Source organism: Typopeltis vanoorti, chromosome 5 (genome assembly GCF_054136105.1).
Source record: "Typopeltis vanoorti isolate ZY-2024b chromosome 5, IOZ_Tvanoo_1.0, whole genome shotgun sequence".
Classification (NCBI taxonomy): Eukaryota; Metazoa; Arthropoda; class Arachnida; order Uropygi; family Thelyphonidae; genus Typopeltis; species Typopeltis vanoorti.
The window spans coordinates 105,417,747-105,444,416 of NC_143553.1; the positions used below are offsets into that span (position 1 = coordinate 105,417,747).

Genomic DNA, 26,670 nt, shown 5'->3' on the forward strand with positions numbered 1-26,670 from the left:
CACAAACCTTTCTGTTTCTGTCTACAGGAAACGTACTTAAGACCCAATGAGGACTGTACCTTTAGGAATTTCACTGTTGTACATAAGGACAGAACTGGAGGTGGTCCTGCTCATGGAGGAATAGCTATCCTAGTGGGCAGTCATATTCCTTTCCATCAGGTCCAACTTAATACTTCTATTGAAGCAGTAGCGATTTGCTTCTCTGTGACATTTCTTATTACAGTATGTTCAATTTATTTACCACCAAATGCCGAATTAAATGAAATTGATCTTGATAACCTTATCTCGCAACTACCTGAACCCATACTTTTGATGGGTGACTTTAATGGTCACAATACTCTATGGGGTAGTGCCAACACTAATAGACGAGGTCAAATCATTGAAAGAATTCTTAATAATAATAACCTCTCCCTTTTAAATAATAAACTGAATACTTTCTTCCATATGCCTATCCGTTCATATTCTGCAATTGATCTTACAATCTACTCCCCTTCCATTCTTCCTCGCGTGGTACGTTGAAGAGAACATATATGGAAGTGATCACTTTCCTGTTCTCTGCACAATGTCCTCACAGGAACCATGTTCACCCTCACAGATACCTATATGGAAAATTGACCAGGTTGACTGGAACACTTTCTCTCATCTTATAAAAATTTAATGCTGATGCCATCAGTCAATCACCTATCAATGAAGCGGTAAAATATATAACAGAATGCATTGTCCAGGTAGCAACAGCCTCTATCCCAATAACATCATCTCAGTTTCCAATCTATCCAAAGCCTTGGTGGAACCCAGAATGTCAGACAGCCAAAAATGATCAAGACAGAGCTTGGGGCATATTTCGTAGATATCCCACCACATCACACTTTGATAGCTTTCAAGCGTGCTCGAGCCAAAGCACATTATGTAAGACATCAAAGTCAAAAACAATCATGGATCCAATTTTAGACCATAATGGAAGTGTTATTGCTGATCCCAAAGCTATCAGATACTTTGGGAGAAACGTTTGCTAGAATCTCAGCAACAGCTTCATGTTCTCCTGAATTTTTAATATTGAAAGAGCAGCAAATAACCAATCAAATAACCAATCCAAAAGTTGTATGGGATAAAATCCATAAAATGAAAGGCAGATATATAACACATTGTCTGTCTACCTTAGACCATAATGGAAGTGTTATTGCTGATCCCAAAGCTATCAGATACTTCGGGAGAAACGTTTGCTGGAATCTCAGCAACAGCTTCATGTTCTCCTGAATTTTTAATACTGAAAGAGCAGCAAGAGAAATAAAGGCTTAATTTTTATTTACCAACATTCTTCAGCCATTTGTTAAGGAAGAACTAAAAAGAGCTCTCCTACAATCTCACCCTAGTGCAGCAGGGCCTGATGACATCCATTATGAAATGATAAAACATCTACCATCATCCTCTATGGATTGTCTTCTTTTATTATACAATAGAATACTTGCAGAGGAAGAGGTTCCAAATTCTTGGCATAAGTCAATCGTCATTGCTACCCCAAAACCAGGAAAAGATCCAACACAAGCAAATAATTACCGACCAATTACTCTGACCAGCTGTCTTTGTAAGATACTAGAGAAAATGGTTAATGCAAGACTTCTGGTATTTAGAAAGCAACAATCTTCTCTCCAGTACACAATGTGGTCTCTGTAGACATCGATCAACTTTAGACCATTTGGTTCGTTTAGAAACTTGTATAAGAGATGCATTTCTGAAGCACGAACATCTTGTCTCAGTTTTTTTTTTTTGACATGGAAAAAACTTATGACACAGCCTAGAGATATGGCATATTAAAAGACCTCTATAACCTATATCTCAAATGACACCTCCCTATATTTATTAAAAACTTTCTGTCCAGGTGAACTTTCCAAGTCAGAGTGGGAAATACGCTATCTCGACCACATCAAGAACAGGGTGTTTCCCCAAGGCTCTGTCTTAAGTGTGACACTTTTTGCTATTAAAATTAACTCAATCATTGAACAGCTTCCTCCCACTGTAAACAATGCTCTGTATGTTGATGACTTCACAATTTACTGTCACTCACGTAACATGAGGGTAATTGAAAGACAACTTCAGCAAGCAATTGATCATGTCTCTCTGTGGGCTCTTAATAATGGATTTAGGTTTTCAACAGAAAAAAGTTTCTGAGTACACCTGTTGAAAACGAATGGGACATACTATCATTCCAGTAGCTACAGAAACCAAGTTCTTGGGACTCATCTTTGACAGAAAACTGACATTTCTAGCACACATTCATCAACTAAGAGAAAAGTGCAAAAGGACTTTGAACCTCCTTTGCACTCTATCCTCTACTGAGTGGGGTGCTGATCGAGCTTCATTGCTCCATCTTTGTCATGCACTTATACGTTCAAAGCTGGATTATGGGTCCCAAGTCTATGGTTCTGCAAGACAGAGTGACTTACTATGGTTGAATTCCATCCATCATCAGGGTATACGGATAGGATATACCATCATCAGGGTATATGAACCGGCTCTATGACTTCGATGGAAACAGTTATCTCTTAATTATGTTCTAAAAATAAAATCTTTCCCAGATCACCCTACATGGAATAGTATCTTCTCTCTGCATTGGGAAGCTCAATATCACATACATCAAACTACTATACATCTTTTGGTATTGTTACACCCTGATACCTTCACTATGTGGAATTTTCAGTTATCATGGTGTAACATGAAGAGAAAATAAAATAAAACCCCTGTATAAAAGCTAATAGATGAATTATTTAAAAGAAAGAAAAATATTCTTGCATCCAAGTAAAATATATAACAAAAAAAAAAGGTGTTTGTTGAACTAACTAATAAAAGAAGGAATATATAAGTGTTGTGATATAAAAAAAAAAAAAATTAGCTAAGTAAGAACAGAAAGGATTAGTCATAAGAAATTGTATGTGAGAGGCTAGAGATTAAAATATTAAGAAAATTCTTAAAAATTTGGAAGGGGGGTTAATTTAGAGGCTAGCAAAAATAAAAAAAACAATAGACTATTGCTCAGGGTCAATTCCCGGATTTGAGACATCGTCACAGGCTCGCCGACCAAAGGATGTTTGGTAGAAAAACACCACCCTAATTGGTCGGTGAAGTCGAATCAAGTACGGGGCAGAGAAAAGAAATTAAAGACGGTGCCGTTAGGAGTCAAGGTATAAAAAGGTTAGAAACGTCACCCCAAGGGGGCTTTTTCCTGGATAGTTTCTTCACGAGCTCCTTCGTATAGGTTTTCACGCGGTCTCCTGAGTGGCGGGATTGGAGTTAAATCTCCGTCGTCGGAACAAGTAGTGAACGGGATTTCGATTCCGTATTTCCTATGGTAAGAAACGAGGAATGCCCACTTAGCTAAAGGAAAGAAGGTATTATCTGTGTGTTTCATCATCCAGTGACAACTACGAAAAAAGGAAATCTGTAAAGAAGTCGGTGTCCACATGGTGAGTTTCACAGCCATGGTATAGATAATTCTAAAGTGTGTTCTTTATTCAAGTACGAAAAGTAAAGATCGCATAAGCACAGTTTAATGAAAAAAGAACTTAGGAGTGACTGATTATAGGAGAGATCATACCAGGATAGTTCAATCGGAAAAAGGTAGAGGCCAATATAGAAAACTCAAGAGAAAAAGGTACTGTAAAAATCTCATGTTAACTGAAAATCTTCTGTAATTGTAATCATTATTCTATTACTGAACTGTTGAAGAGACTAAGGAAATTTATACTAGGACTTTAGTACATGACTGATTATAATGAAAGTATGCTTGTTAATATTAATATTATATAAGTAATTATGTGTCCTGAGATTTATGCATGGGTATTGTAACGTATAGGAAAGTTTTAAATGTAAAAGTTATGTGTTAACACAGTGAAAGGATAATTTAATCTACATAGTTTTAAATAGTTAAAATAGAGTGAGTTGATCACATATGTCCAGGTGCTACAGCATATAGCATATATTCAAACTAATATAGGGTTAACTAATGTGTTAATTAGATCTGGGATTATACATATGATATTATACATATTGTATGAGTTGAATTTGTTATGGTGGCATGATCGCAATACCCATATAGGATCATAGCCAAATTACTTGTGATAAGCTAATGTTGTTTTGTAAATGTTTTCTTAGTATTCAATTGAATTATATTAGAAATTGAATTGTACCATGCCAGTGAGTTTAATAAACCTTTGTTCATTGATAAAACAGTTGTCTGAAATTTCTCCCCAATGCACCACTTGAAAAACGTACGAACCTAATCATGCGGGAAATTAATGTGTTAAGAAACGAGATAAAGTGTCACGACTGCAATACTGTTTCACATTCAGACATATTTTAGTAATTGCTCCTTGTTTTTGTATTTACTATCTCAAACTAAATGTCCCAAAAGGCGCAGTATAATATAAATATTTTTGTATTTTGGGGTGATATCTCGTACATAGATAAAAGTTGTATATAGATAAGCAGAATTTCACTAGATAGAATAATAATCATAAATTGGGACACAACAGTATGTGTGTTAAAGAAACTGTGCAAGCTGCTAGTATAAATGTTGACAACATTAGCTACACTAAACATAACAGCATTCCTCCATGGCAGATTTGCACACCATCCTGCAACCTCTCACTTTGTCAGCTACAGAAATCATATACCCCATCATCCATTTACCTGCAATTGTTTAATGCACACAAAGCAGCACACTCCAATTTCTTACCCATCTATACTGATGATTCAAGAACTAATACCCCTGTTGGCTGTGCTGTTGTTGTTGTGTTTCCTGACATTATTATCTCAAATCAGATCCCACCAGACTGCAGTAATTATACAGCAGAGTTACATGCCATTCAGCTTGCACTTGTGCATATGAAAGAAAACTGCTACCAAAAGTGTATAATTTATACAGACTCATTGAACTCTTTACAGGGTATCTCCTCTCCTATATATAATCCACATCCAGTACTTTATGAGGTGCTGCACCTTTTTCACAAAATGAAAATCCTTAATTTTGATGTTCAGTTCTGCTGGATTCCCAGCCACATCGGAATTAAAGGAAATGGGGCTGCAGATGCAGCTGCTAAATCAGCTAATACCTTCTCCACATACTCTTTGACAGTTCCATATACAGACTACAGACAGCTAATAAGATCAAAGCTAATTGCTCAGTGGGAGTCAACATGGCAAGATGCATTAACAAACAAACTATATAACATTAAACCTGAAATTAAACACTAGTATTCTAGTCAACGTACAAAGAGAAGGGAGGGGGTTGTTCTTGCTAGGTTTCACATTTGTCACAGTCACCTTACACATTCTCATTTACTGAGAGCTGATGACCCTCCCATATGTGAAAAATGCAACATACATCTCACTATCCATTATATTCTGGTAGATTGTCAAAAATTTACATGAGAGAGGAATGAAATTTTCACCTATCTAACCGAGCCATATACACTCAGGGAAATGCTAGCAGACTCAGGCAAATTGCATAATGCTTTTAATTTTTTAGAAAGAATTAATTTGTACAAACACATTTGACCATAAATTTGTTTACATGTCAATACTTTTTTGCTTAACTTAACTTTTATACATACATATTGTTCATTAGGTTAAATCTGACCAATTATGTATTACCATAGACCTTGATCTTGTATATTTATATCACTCTGCTGTAATTTTGTTAATATGTAAATACTGTAATGCTAAACTTAAATTTTATGCATATATGCTGTATAATAATTCATTTCTGACTCTTTAAGTATATGTAGATACTGTTTTCCTTGACTTGTTTTGTATATACATATGTTAACCTGTACTGTTATCTATTTATGTACTGCTGAAACCTCTGCAGTAATTTTAGGAAAAGTTCAAGAAACTTTGGAAAAAGAAAAATGTGGTGAAATATGCTACATGGAACATTAGAAGCATAGCACATAAAGAAGAAGAATTAGATAAAATTTAAAATGATGAAAATATTGGAATTGCTATTCTTACAGAAACAAAAAAGAAACTTAAAGGAACAAAAGAAACAACTAATTATCATGTCATATATAGTTGAGTGGACATACAAATACATACAAAAGCTGGTGTAATGATTTGGACCCATAAATCAAGTTAAGCAAAGATAACTCATTATGCATACTAGAATGAAAGAATATTAGAAGTGCAATTAAAATTAAATAAAGAAAATTTAACAGTTGTTGGAGTGTATGCCCCTGAAGAAGGAAAAGAAGAAAAGGATTACTTTTCAAACAGTTACAAGGAATATATGAAAAATTAAATAAAACAGACTATATAATTATAGCCAGAGATCTTAATGCCAGAATAGGAATGAAAAAAATTAATAATATAGAAAAATTTGGAGAACCAACAGTAAACAAAAAAGGAAAGCGACTTATTGATTATGTAATAATTTAAAATTAATGAATACATTCTACAAACATAAAATACATAAATATACATGGTGTGCATGAGGACAAAAATCAATAATAGACTACTTTATAGCAAATGAAAAAGCAGCAAATCTCTACCTAGATGTTAAAGTCAGAAGAGGGCTAGAAATCGACACAGATCACTATTTAGTGCAGGCAAAACTAAGGTTCCCACCAAACTGGTTACAAAAAATAAACAAACTAGAGAAGCAAAATCTAATTACTAAATATTCAAATATAAGAAGTTTATACCAACAGAGGATTAATAACTACTTAGAAAAAATACAAGAAAATGAAGACATTGAGAAAGAATGGAATAATATAAAAGAAATGATTACATCAGTAGCATATGAAAGTCTGGGAACACACAAAAAATATCATAGAAATAAAATATTACATATATGGGATAATGAAATAAAATCTTCTTCTTATTATTGTGCTATCTTCTATCGAAGGTCAGCGACCATCTTGGCGAACAAACTGTGCTCTTGTGCTAATCTGAGCAGTTGTGCACTGCTCTTTCCTGTCCACATCTTGATGTTGTCAAACCATGATATTCTTTTTCTTCCTCTAGTTCCTTTGCCACCAATTCTTCCTATCAAAATAGTTTGTAGAAGTTGGTATTTGCTGTTTCTCATGATGTGGCCAAGATATGATGTTTTTCGTTTCTTGATTATTTGTACAAGATGTTTAGTTTTGCCAATGGATTTTAAGACATCTTCATTGGTAATTTTTTCTGTCCATGATATCTTTAGCATTCTTCTGTATAGCCACATATCAAAGGCTTCGATTTTCTTGATGGTTGTCGCCTTCAATGTCCATGTTTCAACTCCATAGAGCAGAATAGACCACACGTAGCATTTCAGCATTCGGCATCTGACTTCCATGTTTAGGTCTTTATTGCAGAATAGTGTTCTCATTTTCATGAAGGACTGGTGTGCAACTTCAATCCTTGTCTTTATATCTATTTCTGGATCCCACCGTTCATTAAGCCAGCAACCAAGATATTTATATCTTGACACTTGATCAATATTTTTCCCATTGAGTGTCAGTTTCATTGAGACTGGATGTTTGCTGATGATCATGTATTTTGTCTTGTTGATGTTTATATTTATTCCCATTCTTTGGCTTTCTATGTATACTCTGTCAATGAGTTTTTGGAGATCCATAATATTATCTGCAATTAGCACGGTGTCATCTGCATATCGAAGGTTGTTAACAATCTTTCCATGTATTGTGATTCCCTCTGAACATTCTTCCAATGCTTTTTTAAAGATTGCCTCTGCATATATGTTGAACAGGAGTGGTGAGAGCACGCATCCTTGTCTCACTCCTCTTTTGATGTTAATATCACTAGTGGTAATGTTGTCTAATTGAACGGTAGGTGACTGATTCCAATACAGATTTGTTATTAGTCTTATGTCTTGTTCGTCTAGCCTTATTTGTTGAAGGACTTCTATTAAGTTATTTATTTACTTATTATTATTATTTTTTTTTTAAATAACGAAACCTGTGGTGCATTCATTAGGATGAAATATTTACAATTAAATAATTTTCACTGTGGTTTATACGTTATGTGTGTTTCTTCTAATTCTATTAAGTTAGTGTGTCTGACTTTGTCGAATGCTTTTTCAGAATCTATGAAACACATAAAGACAGATTTCTGTTTTTCTATGCATTTTTGTATCAATATTTGGGTACAGAAAAGGGCTTCTCTAGTACCAAAACCATTCCGAAAGCCGAATTGTGTTTCACTTAGAGTTTCTTCACTTTTTCTATAAATACGATTCTGAATTACTTTCAAAAATATTTTTAATGTTTGGCTCATTAGACTAATAAGTCGGAAGTCACCACAGGAATTCGCTTTGGGTTTCTTTGGGACAGTGATAAATGTAGATTTGAGCCAATCTGATGGAAATTCATCACTTTCATATATTTTATTAAATAGTTTTTCAAGAAGTTTGATGTTATCTGGTTCTATTAATTTTAAAAATTCTGTTTGCACACCATCTGGTCCACTGCTTTTCCTGTTTTACTTGTTCGTATAGCATTCTCTATTTCGCATTTTATGATTGCTGGTCCTTGAATGTTATCTTTTATATTTATAGGCTTCTGTCTAGTATCATTGAAAAGTTCTGTTACATATTTTATCCAAATCTGTACTTTATTCTCTTCTTCTAGAACTATTTTTCCATTTTCGTCTCTTAGAGACACTATTTGCTTTTTCCTCAGTTTTCCAGAAATTTCGTTGATTTTCTTATACAGATTGAAATTATCATGTTTCTTCTGAAGCAGTTCAATTTCAGTACATAAATTTTTCATCCAATTTTCCTTGGCTTCTTTTATTTTTTTCTTGATGATGTTATGTGTTTCTGTATACCTGGCAAGGTCTTTGTTTTTGTACATTCTTCTTGTATCAATAAAAGAAAGAATCTCATCTGTCATCCATTCCTGTTGTTTTATATTATTCACATAACCTACTTCTTCAATACTTGTTGTTACGATGGCATTCTTTAAGCTATTCCAAAGAGATTCCACACTTTTATTTTCTTCTATGTTAATCTGTTGTAATTGCAGGTTAAGCTGTGTCTTGGCACTTTTATTTATGTTCGGGTCTTTCAGTTTTTCTACATCAATTTTCTTTTTCTTCTTTTGTGATTTTTTAGCTGATTTTAATCTAAGACGTACTTCTGCAGCTATGGGATTGTGGTCTGATGAGATATCTGCTCCAGGATAAGTCTTTGCACTCTTTATACTACTGTGGAATCTTTTATTTATCAGTATATAATCAATTTGATTTCTGACAATGTTATGTTGGTTATCTTGAGGTGATTTCCAAGTGTACAGTCTTCTGGGTGGAAGTTTAAACCAGGTATTTGCTATTGTTAGATCTTCTTCCTGACAGAACTGGACTAGGCGATCTCCGCTGTCGTTTCTGGTGCCTAAGCCATGTTCGCCAACAATTTCTCCATCACCCCCTCTTCCCACTTTTGCATTGAAGTCACCCATCACTATGTTTATATCATGTTTCTTTGTTAGGTTTTTAATCTCTTTTAGGTGTTCATAAAACTCTTCAACATCTTCTTCATTTTTGTCAGCTGTGGGTGCATAAGCTTGGATGATATTTATGTTAATGGGGTTTCCCTTAAGTTGTAACAGCATTATCCTTTCAGAAAATGGAATCCAATTTATTACTGATTTATTGATTTCTTCATCTACTTACAGCTACACCATGTCGATGTTTGTTCTCATCATTCCCAGAGTAATACATTGTCATATTATCTTGTTGACACTTTCCAGATCCTGGCCATCTTGTCTCGCAAATTCCCAAAATCCAGATGCCCAGCCTCTTCATTTCTCTTGTGGCATTTCTTAATTTGCCAGCTTCATACAGAGTTCTGACACTCCAAGTTGCAATTTTAAAAGTGGACACCATTTTGAGCCCGGAGATTCTTCGCACCCCTGTCCCATTTAAGGGACACTGGGAACTTGGGGCCAATTGTAAGGGTTTGCTCGCCATGATGGTTGTTCTGGATATAAGGTAGAGCAGTAGGTTCTCCGTTTGCTTTCTGCTCTGCAGTATTACAGACGTACACAATATAATTATATTGCCATCTGCAAATCTTTGATCACAAGCTTTTCCGTCATCATTTGGCTTCAACCTTGTGTCAGTACTGACAATGCTGCTTCCCAATGTCAGGGGCAGTGACCCCAGAAATAAAATCAACAATTGAAAATAAAAAGCTGGCCTTTAAAAGATGGTTAAGTAGCAAAAAACAAGAAGATGAAATTGAATATAAAAAAGACAAGTAATAGCCAAAAGAGAAACCAGAAAGACAGAGAAAGCTAGGTAAAATTTGTATCATGTCTAGAAAATGACATATACAAAATAAGACCCAATGCATGTAAAATACTAAAATACATGAATGCAGATATAAAAGAAATTGCAAAATAGATGTAAAAGAATTTTTGGATTACTTCACAGATCTTTGGACAAATAATACTAACATAAAAAAAAATTACACCAATAATTTACAAAATACTTTAAATGATATAATAACAATGAAAGGATTTAAGGACAACCTAAGTAAAATAATAAAAAATGGCAAATCAGCAGAAGATGGGATAAACTCTGAAGTGTATAAATTTGCTGGAAAAAAAAATTGAAACTTTTTCTTGGAAAAAAAAATTTTTTTCCAGGAAATAATTCCTGGAAAAAAATTCCAGGAATTATTAAAATTTTTATATAAAATATACACAAATGGACAAATACCAATACAATGGAATATAACTATAGTAATACCTGTATTTTAAAAAGGGAATAAAACAATACCTGCTAATTACAGAGGTATTAGTTTATTGAATACATGCTACAAAATATATAGTAGAATAATTAATGAAAAATTGAAAATATATAGTGAAAAAATATTATTAGAATGTCAAAATGGAGTTAGAAAAGGACACTCTACAATGGATGTAGCTTTTTGTTTAAAACTTCATATAGAATAAGAAGAGAATTTGAATTTAGAACGTCATCTTTTGTTTGATGCAAACAGACAAACCGGTCCCATGAACACACAGGCTGCAGTCATAGGACACACCGGGAGGCATAGGGCTAACCACTTTATCCTTGGGATGGGTACGGCTTAGAAGGGCTAAAGATAGCTTAACAGGCCACTAGACCTAATGCTTGAAGAAAAGAAGAAGAAGATCTTTTGTTTATAGATTGCGAAAAAGCATTTGACAAAGTCAAAATTATGTATATATACTGTTTGATATATTACAAAGAATAAATATACGTAATATCTTACTACATGTAATATTGAATATATACAAAGATAATGAAATAAAAATAAATGAAAAAATGTCTGAAAATCAATCTATAAACCAAGGAGTAAGACAGGGATGTCCTCTGTCTCCAACACTTTTCAATATTTATATTAATGAAATATTAATACAGTGGAACACCTTAAACAATCCAGGTATAGAAATTTCCTGGAGTAACAAAATAAATACGTTATTATATGCAGATGATTAAGTAATAATACCAGATAAGGAAGACAATTTACAAAGAGCCATATATAATTTAAACATTATAGTATGTTTGGAATGAAAATATCCATAGATAAACATTATCGTATGTTTGGAATGAAAATATCCATAGATAAACGTTATAGTATGTTTCGAATGAAAATATCCATAGATAAAACTAAAACAATGGCATTTTGTGGATAAACTCCAGTTAGAAGTGAAATAGTTATTAATAATAAAATAATAGAACAAATAAATACTTTCAGTTATCTTGGATGTGAAATATCATATGAAGGAGAAAATGACATAAAATTAAAAACTTTAAAATTTTTACAGATTATAATCCTGATAAATAGAACACTCAATCCAAATATAGTACAAAAAGAAACACGCCTGAAAATATACAATACTTTAGCAGTAATCACATTATTATATGGCAGTGAAATTTGGACAATAAACAAACATGATAAAGAATAAAAACAAGTGAAATGAGATTTATGAGAAATACTGCAAAATACATTATTAGACCAAAAAAAAAGAATAAAGATATTTTAAAAGAACTAAAAACAAAATCAATAGAAGAAAAACTAAACAGTTATATACAAAAATGGATAGAACATCTAAACCGAATGGCCAACACCCGATATCTTAAACAAATAATAAAATATAAACCAGTTGGAAAGAGAAGGCTAGGTAGACTTCAAAAAAGAGTATATATTAGATGGATAACAATACCGGAACAGACCAATATGGTCTATGTCTGTAATCAGTGTTATGATGATAATGAAGTTTCATCTCTAGTGGAATGCAGGCATTTACTACCTTGTCACTACAACACGAACAGGAAGAACCATGCTTTCAATTCTCCTTTCTGTGGTCAGACTGTTCCTCTTCTCCAGATACATATACTTTTTGGGATCGTGTTACAGAAATTATCCATTTTGGAAAATGAGGGCTTTTATTTCCCATCATGCAAAATGCAAAATTCATGGTCATTTTCATAGTGTGCCAAGGCAGACCAAGGGAAGGAGAGGGAAAGCATTTTTTTTTTCTTTTTTTTTTCTTGAATTAAAACCACCTTGAGAATACTTGCTGCTATCCAGAAGTGGTATTTAAAGCATTTTTCTGTAAGGTAGTTTTATGAACAGTGTTCTGTTGAATTGGCTACTATCATTCTTTCTCTTTCTTCAGACATTAAGAATATAAGATGCTGCTGGTCAGCATGTATTTATTATTGACCTTCAAACCATCTTCTTTTCCTCTAATTCTTCATTTTTCTGTTCTTTGGAACATTTTCCATCTACTTTTTCTACATCACTGTACTACAACCCTTCAAGAAACATCTCGAAGGATTCCTTTTTATTTTCTAACTCCCCTCCCCTCCACCACCATAGCCCTCTGCTATAGGTTTTGCAACCTTTTGTGTTAGTCTGGTAAATTATTTAGCAATGTCTCTGTCAGTTTTTCACTGTTCATCCTGGTTCCCAATTAGGGATCATTGTTTATGTTTGAGTGTTAATTCATCACATTTGTTTGTGTTATATAATCATGTTTGTTTTTGGATTAAGCCAATGTAGAATATGCTTATTCAGCTATGTCCCCAATGCAAGTTTTATCATCATTCATTCAGCATTCAGATGGATACCAAATAACAGGAATTGTTATTTGGTATCCATCTATTTGGTATCCAAGAATGCAAAGATAGATTGGACATTAGTTCGGAGGTCCTAATAAATTCTGTACATTCCTTACAGGCCATGTAGATGATTTACATTTATTTGGTTTTGACCCATTAAGTAATCTGCTTTTTGATGGATGAGCTTAGAATAATAGTGCACTTAGATTAAAAATATACTTGCAGGAGACAGCTCACAATTTGAGTGGTTAAAAAAAAAAGTGTTCTCTTATCCAGGGTATATGATGTGTTAAGCTTTAGCAGGTAGAAAACACATTTTCCAGAACATAATATTACTGATGGCCATGTTTGGGATAGGCTTCTCTGCAGGTAGCCCCAGAATATCATATTATTATTATATCACACCTCCAGGGAGTCCAAAGACTCATCAAGGAAGGGCATCTACTCTACTGCTCTTCGTCTCACTACTCCACCAACCTTCATCATCCAATGCCATCTACCGCTGACTACTACCCCTAGTATTTTCACAGACAATCACAAACATCTATGCCCACGGTGGGATTAAGTGAGGGAACACTACAAGGAAAAAGCAGTAAATGACTATAAGCCAAGAGATAAAAATAGAAACACTATTTTAATTAAGTAGACTGCACAACTAGTTTCGTCTTCATAGAAGACTTCTTTGGGTGCATAACAAAATGGAACTACCAACAAACATTGTGAAAGACAAAAAGTGGTAATGTAATAATGTTTGAAGCTGTTCTATGTATCTCTTCATTGTTGGATATGCGCATGCGTTCAAAGTCTCGTGAATGCCAAAGTTGGATAGCAGCACAATGACAGTCTGAGAGATTATAGCTGAGGTTAGTGTTGAGATGTACCGGATTGAAAATTTCTTTAGATTCTATAATTCTTCTTTCCAGTTCATTAAAGCATCAGAAGATATTTTCTGATTTGTCCCATAAGACTGGATGAATGATAGTTTTCCTCATTGGCTTCAGCAGAATTCAGGACATGGTTTGACAGAGCACTTGCTCTGGTTCTGTTGTATGTGAAATCTCTTTTATGTTCCTCTAGATGTATTTTGATGGATTTTTTCCGTCTGGTGAAAAAAAAGGCAGAGTTACCAAATACAGTAAATGCCAGGATATTTCAGGTTGTGTTTTTGTTTGGGTGTACTGAGAAAGGAATGGAATTTAAGTAGAGGAGTGAAAGAAATCCCGATGTTATATTTTTTAAGAACTTTGGTTTTATACACACACATGCACTGTGAGGAGTATGCTGTGCATTATGGGATTCCAAGAGAAAGTTGATATAAAATCAATCAACTACTCTCTGTATACATAACTGTTTAGCTGCAAAGATACTAATATACACCCCCCCCCCTATATTTCTTACTCTTCGATAAAATCTGGAATACAGTGTACATTATACTGGAAAAAAGTTAAAATGTCAACTCACTTCAGTTTTGTTTATAGCAGTCCAGCCATTTGTAGCAAAATGATTCATAATTATACTAATAATTCTGCTTTTGCTATATGGATTTAACATTTAAAATTTGATATTTAGGATCTTTAGTAAAATTTATTAAGTCATCTCAGTTTCAGTTTCAGTTGGATGTTTTTAGTGCCACAATTAGTGGAACCAAAGTATGTGTCTCTGTTCACATAAGCAAAAAACAACCGTTCAGTTGCTGTGATAATAAATAGTGTTACTATACCAGAATGTTATTAAAAAATGTTTGATTGTCTTCAAACTTGTTAACAGCTTTTGTTGCCATATGCAACGAATTGATGCAGACAGCTTCAATTGAGGATCATATCATTCAGGTATTTGTGCATTTATGGTAGGGTGTATGAATGAGACTACTGTAGGCAGTCAACTGTCACTATAACAAACACCATTATAGGGAATTCACTTGCTATTACAAACTACTGAAAACTCTCAGTCTAAATTATATTCTGAAGGAAATTTGTGATAGTAAATCTTTTATTATATCAAATTATTTTTGTAGTGCCTGTGAATTTGCCTTAGGGTGTGAGAGTTGATCATTTGCCTTGGAATACTAGATTTTACCTTCATCTGATCTCTTTAGCTCTTGAGAAACTATTGTGTCTTAATGGAGAAAGAATCAAGGAAGTCAGCAAGTTTGAGTACCTGGGATCCATTATTAATGTGAAGAATTGCTGTTCAGAAGAAAGTTAGGAATGGCTAAAACAACAGTCAGAGACCTGTCTAAAATCTGGAAGGATGGATCTATCTCCATGGGAACAAAGTTGAGGATTTTGGATGCAGTTGTTTTCCCAACAGCGACTCATGGATGTGAGTCTTGGAACCTAAAGAAGTCACATAAGAAATGGATATCTGCTTTTGAGATTTGGTGTTACAGAAAGCTGTTGAGGATATCATATACTGAAAGGCATACAAATGAATGGGTGTTAAAAAAGATCGGTAGAACTTTAAGGATATTGACAGAAGAAAGTTAAAATATTTTGGACACATAGAAAGGATGGAAGGGGGACTTCTCAGAACAGTAATAGAAGGTAAAGTTCCTGGAAAAAGAGGAAGGGGTAGACCATCAATGAGATGGATGGATAGTGTGTGTATGGAGTGACTGATCTTCAGAGAGTTGAGGTCACTAGAAAAGCATACAACAGGACTATATGGCAAGGCCTGGTGTGGCACATCACTGAGCATCAGAGTGACCATACGGCATCTGTAGATGTCCCGTGAACTATAGATAGAGATCTCTTTATGAAACTAAGAGTTTCCTTTTATTATAATGAATTATTGCTCTAGGCCCTGTGAATTTGCCATATGGGTGAGAGTTGATTGTATCATTTATTGTTGAATTTAGAATTACTAGTAAAGAATTCCTTATCATTCACTTAACTTCTGATTTGATTTACCGTTTAGTTACAGTTTCTTATATTACTTTATTGTTTGTTTAAAATTACTCAAATTTACTTATGTCATTTTTCCATTTTTGAGATGGTCCCCGTCCTAATCAGAATGACATTGTGTCCATACGGGCCTACATTCTGTTATTTCTAAAGCAGCTAATATTAAAAGGGAATGGTGTTAAAGAGGATGAACTCCAAAGTATTTTAAACTACTTAACCACCGTCCATGAGGTAATTTTTTTATCATTGTTTTAGTTTTTAATGTACGATATTGATTATGATATTAAAAATACACTATTGTAGATTTGGAAAGAATACCGTTCTTGTATAGCAAACATTTATTAAAAAAAAATAATGCAAAGTAATTTCTTTTTAAACTTGTACTTTTATTATCCTTGATCTTTCTTTTTGAACATTTTTTATATGATCCCAACCTGCAAAAGGTTGAAGGGTGTAAACCTGTGGTACATTTGTACCACAGGTGGGACAAGGACTTTGACTGGAGTTCTTATTTATTTCAGTCATGGCTCTATTCTCCCCCCATCATAGAATTTTTGATTTTTCAAAAAAGTTGCATAGATTATCTAATACTAATCTATGCAACTTTTGATTTGAGACTTCAGATACTTCAAATAATCAACCGTGTTCTGATTTTACTCTCATTTCTTATTGATACATGCCAGTCAGCAATGTGCATAGTCAAATAAGTCTGTAAAAAGTAACTAAATACAGAATATATATACACTGTAAACAAATTAAATAAAATTTGCAACTGAAGCCATGTAACAAATTCTACTCTTAGTTTGAAATTGTGAATATTGCGAGGCTTAGTAAATCATTATGGTGAATTGCACTTGCACAAAATTACTTCCAACTCCATTTCCTTAAATTTATTTTACTGAATGTAAATACATTTATTTTTTATTTAATCTAGCTTGCGCAACAGCAATATTGAAAAACTAATTTTGTCATGGACAAAAAAAAAACATATCCTTTAGATGAGTGCTCCACATGGGCATCTGTTTGTGATGGAGGAGACCGCCTAGTACTGTCCATTTTAATTCTTCCTCTTTTTCCGTACCCATATTCTTTGCTGTTTCTTAGTGTACTTTCATGTTCTTGAAATCACCACCATCACTATGATCTAAATGCCATTTTGCCATGCAGTTTCTGTCCCCTTTATCATCAGGAAAAGGTGATTGTGGCAGTGTGCCTTCGCTGCTTTTCTTGCTGCTTCAGCAAGACAGGTAGTCCTGGATAGCCAATCAAAGATCATTTTCCTGTAAATGTCAGCAATGTCACACTAAGTACCCTTCTCCCAATGAACCAAGGCCAGTGTTGACCATGGCTTTGGTCAATACTTTTTGCTGTTGTGTCAGTATAGTATCCAGAATAGCTCTGGTATTTTCCAATTTCAAGTGAAGTCATCACTTACCAATTATTGGGAGTGCATGTATGGCTCTGAATACTCAATTCAGTTAAAAATGAATTCTTCATGTTAAAATTTACCAGTGGCCACAAAAGATCTCATCTATGCTCAAAAATGTAAACAATAAATCATCCGAAGAATAAGAAACAGAAAACAGGTGAGTCTCCTGTTGAGGAAAATTACCCTTTTTATAAGTGGCAGAATACCCAAAATCTGTTGTTGTTTTTTTAAATTCTGTCCACAAGATATTCATATAGAAATAGCATTTAAAAAAAGGTTTCAAAAAAAACAAACAACAACAAAAAAAAACAGCAACTTATTCATACAGTCATACAGTATCTCTTAGTGGTAGCCATCCCATAAAACCTTAAGCTACTTAACAGAAGTGATATCACAGCAAGATTTGCTCTGAATTTGAAAGATCAAGGAGTGACTGAACTTTGTTAATATCACAGATTTCGATCCAGGATATTATTATTTTAATAAGTTAAGAGATTAAGTGAGAGACAAAGAAAATTAAAAAATAACATCTTTATTTACAAACAATTAATATTAGTGTAAATTTAGGGTATTGTCTTAACAGTGTGTGTGTAAAATGTTTGTTTTGCAAGCATTGTATACAAATTTGCATTATAAATAAAAACTTATCTCCTAAACAGAAAAGGGCCTACATACTTAACAACAGTTAAAAAACATAAACACCACACAAGATTTCTTGTCTTCTTTTCAAGACCACAGGATTTGATGAGAATATACAAGCTTCAAACTTATAAGGCCCAGTTTTTTCTGCTAACAGTAGCCATAGAAATCTAATTAGCTCATACCTGTGATTTTTCTTGGAAAACAAAAAGATAATTTGTGTGCAACTTTTCTTAAGAAAGAATATATTTCTTGTTTTATATTTTCTCTGCAATATCGGTTCCTTTTTTGAACAGAAAAAGTTTACTTTCGGGTTCACAATGTTTAACTAGAATATTTTTGCTGGCAAATATATCAAAAGGAACTGTCTGTTACTTCGAGAGAAAGTACATATTACTTTTATCAGTTGAAAGAAATCATTTGCTAATTTTGAGATAAATGTTCGTTTCCCTCATAACATTCTTTTCCACCTTTTTTGGTGCTTAAGAATTCCTTTAACCTATATTTCTCAGAACATCTTCTCTGTTCTAATCCACTTAACACCTGTTCTCTTATTCTCTTTCACTAATTCAACTTCCTCTTTGGAAGAACAAACTTCGCGCAAGCACACTAGTAGCTGGTTCGGTAAGTAACGTGGCTGGGTGACGGAAACAAAACAATTGCTTTAATGGCTTTAAAACATCATCAGAAAGTTCAATATTTTCTTCTCTCAAGTTTACGCTATTCAATTTTTTTTTTTTTTTTTGTATGATTCTGTGGTATTTTATTAAGATTTGATTGTCTCAGTATTGTATCCAACTGTATCGATTGTATTCAATATGGTAGCCACCAATTTTAGCACCTCACCCAGCCCACCAGCATTTAATGATTTTTTGTAACTTATTTGCATACTCTATGTATATATCCTGTTTACAAATGTGGCTGGTGCAGGATGGAAATGTGTATATGTGCATGAAGTGTAGGCAGTGAGAAGCACTTGGAGTGATAAGTATCTCAATCTCAGGATTTAGCAGCAGCAGAGATATAGTGCTTCGAAAATGGGTGAAATTCAGGTTGTGGATACCAGTAGTGTGTTGGAGGGTAGAGATAATATTAAAATGTTCATATGGATTTAACCTTTAGCAGTGTAGCAGATGGAGACGGTTTGTCTGATGGCCATGATTTTGTGTGTGAATGTAAATTGAAAGCTGAGTGTATGGAGAAATAGAACTACTGAGAAAGGAGATGGAAAGATTGAAGACTGAATTGAGGAGGGTGAATGAAGATATAAGGAGGATCAAGAGGTTGGCAAGAAGAATGAGAGTATGTGTAAGAGAGCAGCATCAGAAATCAAGGGGGAGAGAGAGGAAGGCAAACGAATGGTAGAGTTAAGGGAAGAGTGGAAATTGCAGACAGTTAAGAGAGTGGAAGCAAGGGATAGAGAGACTAGAGTGAGGAGGGAGAGTAAGGAGAGAAGGGAATTAAGATTGAATTGAGGAGAATGAATGAAGATATTAGGAGGATAAAGAGGTTGGATAGTGCAAGAAGAACAAGAGTAAGAGAAATCACAAATTAAGGGGGAGAGAGAGGAAGGCAAAAGAATGGGAGAGTTAAGGGAAGAGTGGAAATTTCAGAAAGTTAAAAGAGTGTGGAAGCAAGGGACAGAGAGGAATGAAGACTGAATTGAGGAGGGTCTTCATTCCTCAATGAAGATATTAAGAGGATCAAGAGGTTGGCTAGTGCAAGAAGAATGAAAGTGTTAATTGAAAGAGAAATTATTATATTTAGAGATGTTTATATAGAGAGAATGTTATCATAATATTAATCCTACCTGCTGCGCCATTGTTTAAATATAGGATTTTTAATTATTTAATATTATCCTGTCTATAGAGATGATCTCTGTTCAACAATTTTTTTTTAATTCCGAGTGTACCTATGAAACTTGGTTAACTGAGGATGATGTTCTAACATAGATAGAAATCAAAGGGTATAGCATATTTTGCAGGATAGGGAGAGTAAACGTGGTGGTGGAGTGTTACTCATGATAAGAGATGAATTGTGCCCTCTCAGGGTGGAGAATCACAATGGAGGTAACACTATTGACTTTCAGAGTATATGGTGTAAGATAGATGTTTATAAGACAGGATATTTATTGGGATGTTCTGGAGATCTGGGAATATAAATGCCGATGAGCAGGAAATGTTTAGGCAGATTAGATTTGCAAGTGCAAAACAAGTGATGATTATGGGGGACCAACTATACCGATATAAACTGGGCAAAGGAGACAGCATGCAGCAATAAGGGAACTGAAGTTTTGGATTTCTTGAGGGACAACTGTCCTATACATCATATGTGTGTGATAGAGGGAACAGGAGGATCAAGAGTTTTGGATTTGGTTATAGCATCAGAGGATCTGATTGTAACTGAGATGACATACTTTCCCCCACCCCACATTGGTAAGAGTAACAATGTAGTCCTGACTTGGAGGTTGAGTAGGCATGTGGAGGTATCAATACAGAAAGAATTTGTGGAATTATAAGCCAGGCAACTATCATAGAATTACAAACCAGTTTGCAGCAGTACAATGGATGAAAAACTTAGAAGAAAGAGGGACCATTAGTGCATGAGAGATATTTAAGAAAAAAATTGTTGACAGCAGTTGCATATTTGTATATGTTGAGTGAAGAAGATAAAGGAATTTGGAGTCAGGTGAATGACAAGAAAAATAAAAGGGGAAATGCAGAAAAAAAGAGATTATGGAAGACATATAAAGAGAGAGGTGGAGAACAGTTGTACATATGGCTCAGGATAAGAAAACGACTAGTATAAAAATGACATTTATTGTAAGGAGATAAAAATTAGAATATAAGAGGAGACTGATACTGCAATCCAAGGAGAATCTCAAGGAGTTTTTTTTTTTTCTCTATGTGATGAGTAGGAGGAAAAATGATAGGTGCTGGATGTAGATGGGAATCATGATCAAAGCAGATGACATAGTTGAACTATTTAATGATCACTTTATTAGAGAGTTCATTTCTAGTACAGCAGGATTTATTCCTAGAAGGATAAGAGCGATGAAGTACCAGATGTGAGGAAAGAGAATATATTCCAAATACTGATTATGCTAAATGTTAATAAGGAAGCAGGATTAGATGGAATTTCATCATGTGTTTAAGGGAATGTGCTATGAAATTGACTGTGGCATTAACTTGGCTGTTTAATGTGTCTCAATAGGACAGGTTCCTGGAGAGTGGAAGGACGATAAGATAGTACCATTTCATAAGGGTGGTGGTAGAACAGACATATCAAAATATAGGCCTATTTGTATTTCTTCTGTAATTGTTAAGAATTTGGAGAAATCAGTAAAAATTCATATACAGAATTGAGTAGATGCCAATATTATTTATGCATCCTAGCATGGATTTGTTAAAGACTGCTCTTGTTTTAGTAACCTGGTTACCTTTTTACCACAAGAGCAGTAAATGAGGGTAAGGCATGCACTTATTTTTTATCCCCCCCCCCCAAGGCATTTGACATGGTTTCACATGAGAAGTTGATTTTTAAATTGCATCATATGGGTAGTGGATTGGGTTGGTGATTAGCTCTCTGATAGATATCATGGAGTTGTATGTGGGGGGCACAGTATTAGGGAATAAGAAAGTTACAAGTTGAGTTTCACAGGGTTCAGTACTGGGACCATTACTGTTCAATATTTATATCAATGAATTATCACAAGCCTACAGGGAGATATTCAGTTGTTTGCAGATGGTGTGAAGCATGGTAGGGCTATTAGTAATAGTGCTGATGTTTTGGACTTTTCAGGAGGATTTGAATAAGCTGGAAAGGTGGACAAACAAATGGGGTTGTCAGTGTATTGCAACTAAATATAAGGTTTTAAAATTTGGGATTCACCGATGGGATGCTTCATACTTATTTGGTAGAGTTATACTGGAAGAAGTGGATAAAGCAAGGGATCTTGGGGTAATTGTAGATAGAGATTTGAAGTCATATTTCCATATATGAGTTGCCAAAAGGTGTCACATCTTATTATTAAACCAAGTGGAAAAACTTCCATCAACTGTCTCGAATCCAGAGAATTTTAATAATAAGGTGTGACACCTTTTGGCAATTCGTATATGGAAATATGACCTCTGCATTACTTCCACCTTAGTATCACCACCTCTGGGTCTGACTCCCACTGATGAGACCTCAATAAAGGTTGAAACCGGTCTGGGTAGTGACCCTTCCCATAATGCATAGCATTATACATACCCATAAGGATATGTGCTTTGCATTATGGGATACTAAGGCAAGTGATGTGAAGTTATACCACCTTTACCAGGAGTTGTCCCAGTCCTAAAATTACTTCAGGTGTTGAGGAGGACATTGACCATGAGTGATCAATAAAAGTGTACTAAACTCATTGTGCTCAGGTCTGGTCACCAAGATTTGAACAGGATGAAGCAAGCTTGGAGATGGTGCAGAGACAGATAACAAAAATGATATGAGGACTGTAGAATGTTAATTATAAGGAGAGACTGAGGGCATGTGAACTGCATAGTTTGGTGGATGGAATACAAAGGGGAGATATTATCGAGATATTTAAGCTGTTTAGTTAACACTTAGGAGATTTTACATATGGTGGAACAAGGGGAGCAAGGACAAAGGGCCATACCTGGAAGTTTCAAAAGGGAGTGGTGAGTAAAAGGGTAAATTTCCCGAGAGGGTGGTGAACATGCAGACTAGGGTTTAAGGAGTGATACGATAGACTTTGTACTGACCTACCATGACTGTGACTCCATGGAGGTCAGGAGAATAATAATATAATGTCTATACATCAATATTTTGATCATAGACTTACAGATCATCTTACATTACATTACAAATTCAAATGGCACGATTGCAGCAATGAATTTCACAAGCAGAATGCAAGCCACCTTGTGTCAGAGATATGTAGGTGACAAAAAAAAAAGTTATTTACAGTTACTAAGGATTAGACTTTCCCAAAATTTTGGTAATGAAAACAGTCATGTACTAGCACTTTAACACTATATCAATTAGCACTCACATTTAAACTGTCATCTATATGTAAGAGAAGAGTCTTCATTCAGAAGATTTTGTGGTCTGTGTTGACTCCATGCTTAGCCAGAACAAACTTATGGAATTTCTTATAATGAACGTAGACTGATGTTCCAGAATTATTCCCCCCCCCCATCTTCACATCTGATGTAATATACTATTTCTAGCATACACCTTCTATCTCACTTGTAAAATCCATTGTTGTATTCTTCCGTTAGAATTTACTCTGAAGATGATATGTCAGATTAAATATTTTTGTGTATTCATTATTAACAAACTTTTATGCATATAAGACATAACTTCTTTTTTTTTTTTACCATTATTGTTATATTATTATTATTTAGACAGGTATCTCTACCAAGTCAAAAGGCTCATCACAGGAGACCCACACTATTCATCATTCACACAATACTTATCATACATGGCCTTTAACTTATTCACTGTTGGAGCACTCGCAGTGAACCTAGTCCGTACACCCTTACTAAGTGGACTCTTAGGCAACTTCCAAGTATGATTCCTTGTTCTCATCCTACTCTTTATGTATTGAAAAATTCTTTTTGTATCAGTCTAATAGAATCCCTTTAGTAACTTAAGTTTCTATCATATTCCCTCTCCTCCACCTCTCAGCTAAACTCTGCAGCTCACACACTTTCAGTCTATCCTCATAGGGAGAATTCCACAGACCTGTCACAAGCTTGGTCACTCATCTCTGAATCCTCTCCATCACTTCCTGATCCCCAAGAAATGCAGGTGACCAAATCTCTGCACAGTAATCAACATGTGGCTGAATCATAGCTTTATAAAGAGGGATAATAACTTCTATCTTTTCTTCTTAATGTGTTCATCATCCAAATAATCATATGAGCTATTTTGCCAGCCTTTGCAGTATGCACTCTGAGTTTCAAATCTCTATCCACCATCACTCCCAGATCCCTGCCGTCATCAATTTCCTGTAATCTAGTACCATCAACATGATATGAAGTATGTAATCTTTTCATCTTAAAGTGTGTTACCTTACATTGTGCAACACTAACTGACCACCATTCCCTTTGTCCACACTGCCAATTTATTTAAATCATCCTGCAAGATATCTATATCACCTTTATCAACTATTGTCCTATCCAGCAGACAACTGAATATCCCCATCAAATATTCTGCTATATCATTAATGTACAAATTAAAGAATAGTGTTCCTAGTACAGAGCCCTGGGTCACTCCATCCACTTCACCATATATCATCTTATGTCTGCCTGTCAGCCATCCCATTATTCATGCCACCAACCTTATATCTATTCTCATTTGCTTCAACTTATGTAATAGTTTTCCATATGGTATTCTCTCAAATGCTTTTGCAAAGTCCAGCAGTATCATGGCGTAGCCCTTTCCTGTATCGAATTCTGCTGTCACCTTATTATGAAATGTGAATAAATTACTGAGGTAGACCTACTTTTTACAAAGCCATGTTGTCCTCTGTAGAGTATCATATTCCTATCCACCTATTCCTGATTGTTACTTTCAACCAATTTTTCAATACTTTAGCTATCATTCCTGAGATACTAATTGGTCTGTAATTTGTTACTTCTCTCTTGGAGCCATGTTTATGTAATGGGAGTATCTTAACCTCTTTCCACTCCCTTAGAACCTTGCAAGAGTTGATACTTAGATTAAGCAACTTTGTCAGAGGCACTGCCAATTCACTTGCACATTCTCTTAGCACACAAGCTGACATACCATCCAGATCCACTGCTGTATTAACATTGATACTTTTCTATATATTGAGTACCTCTGGTTCATCTACCTCAATTCTCACATCAGTAACTATAAAGTCACCACTTGAATGATATACCTTTGCAAAAAGATTACTTAGCAACTGAATTATTTCTTCTGCTTCTGTAACTTTCCTACTATCAGCACTGAGTAATGTTATTTTTCCATGGTCATTCTTTCTCTTACTTGCCATATAGCAAAAAAACTCTTTTTGGAATACTTTGACCTGTTTAGCAAATTTTCTCTCAAAATCTGATTTAGCCTTCCTTATCATACTTCTTACCCTTCTTGCTTATGCTTTATATTGCTCAGGGGCATGCTGATCACCTTTTTGTTTATATTCTTTCCATAATGCTTTCTTTTTTTGCAGCTCCCACTTAATATTGCTATTCATGCATTTAATCCCCACTCCGTTTTTCCTTCTCATCTTGGGTATGCAGTCTAATACTGTCTCTTTCAAAGATCCCTGATCACTTCTCATGCACTAATGACATTTATTCCATGTAACTTCTTATGCCATGGCACTGTTCCAAGTTGCCATCTTAGTTTGTCATAATTGCCAGCTTTGTAGTTCCACATAAACCCTTTCTTAAATAGTGGGTTCATCCAGGATTTCTAAAAAAAATACCATGACTCTCATTCCTACATTCACTAGAATAAAAGAAACTGTCCAATCACCTGGTGCCCACCAACTTTATGTTGGCACTAATCATTCCCTCATATGCAGTCAATTTTGAGCAGCTAAATGCAATCTGTCATCATTTACTATATTGCTGAACTTCAAGAGACTATTAACTTCACTCTCAATGCTAATTTAATAACTGTAGTTCTGTGTATTTCCAGTGCCTTTCAAATGCTGTTTTAATAAACATGTGGACATCCTGAAACGTAAGTTTGATTCTCTCCAAGCAAAACAGAAAATTACAGTCATCCCTATGCCATAAACAAATAGGTATGCAACATTTGCAGATGACCTCTTACTCATATGGTAATGTTCTAAGTTGCATAGTTCCAAGGATGATTCCTTTTCTACCATTTCTTCACAACATCGAACAAAACTTGTCATCTCTCTCTCTCTCTCTCTCAAATGGTGATGCTAATTAATTATTAAGTATGACTTAAACCACTACTGTAATTACTTAGATGCAAACTTCTTCCTCCTAATTTGTCTTAGTGTCTGTCTTTGTAATATTTGACATATTACAAAGGCAGACAGTAGTAGTCATGAATACTGCTAATTACAACAGAAAAAAAACTCTACTCTTAAACAGTAGGACTACCCAGATTGAGCACAATCCCGTAAAAATCAGGACACTGAACCGAAATTTTGAAAACTCGAAAGGGGGGTCTCCCCCCTTTCGAGTTTTCAAAATTTCAGTCATCATAATTCAAGGAGAACCAGCTTACCAGTCCGTAACTTGGGGGGGTTGGGAAGAACCCCCTCTTTCGAGTCATCAGAATTCAAGGAAAACCAGCCTACCAGTCCAGAATACAGGGGATTGGATGCCGTAGCCGCCAGGGGATGGAGCCTCCTAGTATATATATATATATATATATATATCATCATCATCGTCATCATCAAATTCCTGACATGTACCCTCAAGGGGTATACAGAATATGATAGTACTACATGAAAAATTTACATCATTACTAACTTCCTATCTACAATTTTCCTCCAAATCAGTCTGTTACTTGTCAAGACTCCAACACTTTCAGATTTTATATTTCTATTGTCTAAGGCACTTTGTACCGTATCAATCCACC

At 34.7% G+C, this 26,670-nt stretch overlaps 1 protein-coding gene across 1 annotated transcript in view; it reads left to right on the forward strand.

The window, feature by feature from the left end:
• rg (A kinase anchor protein rugose) overlaps positions 1 to 26,670 on the forward strand; it is a 1,380,990-nt gene that overhangs the window by 346,796 nt on the left and 1,007,524 nt on the right. The window contains exon 17 of the mRNA XM_090393458.1: positions 16,102 to 16,244. Within this exon, the coding sequence (XP_090249584.1) occupies positions 16,102 to 16,244 (143 nt within the window). The remainder of the gene's footprint in view (positions 1 to 16,101; positions 16,245 to 26,670) is intronic.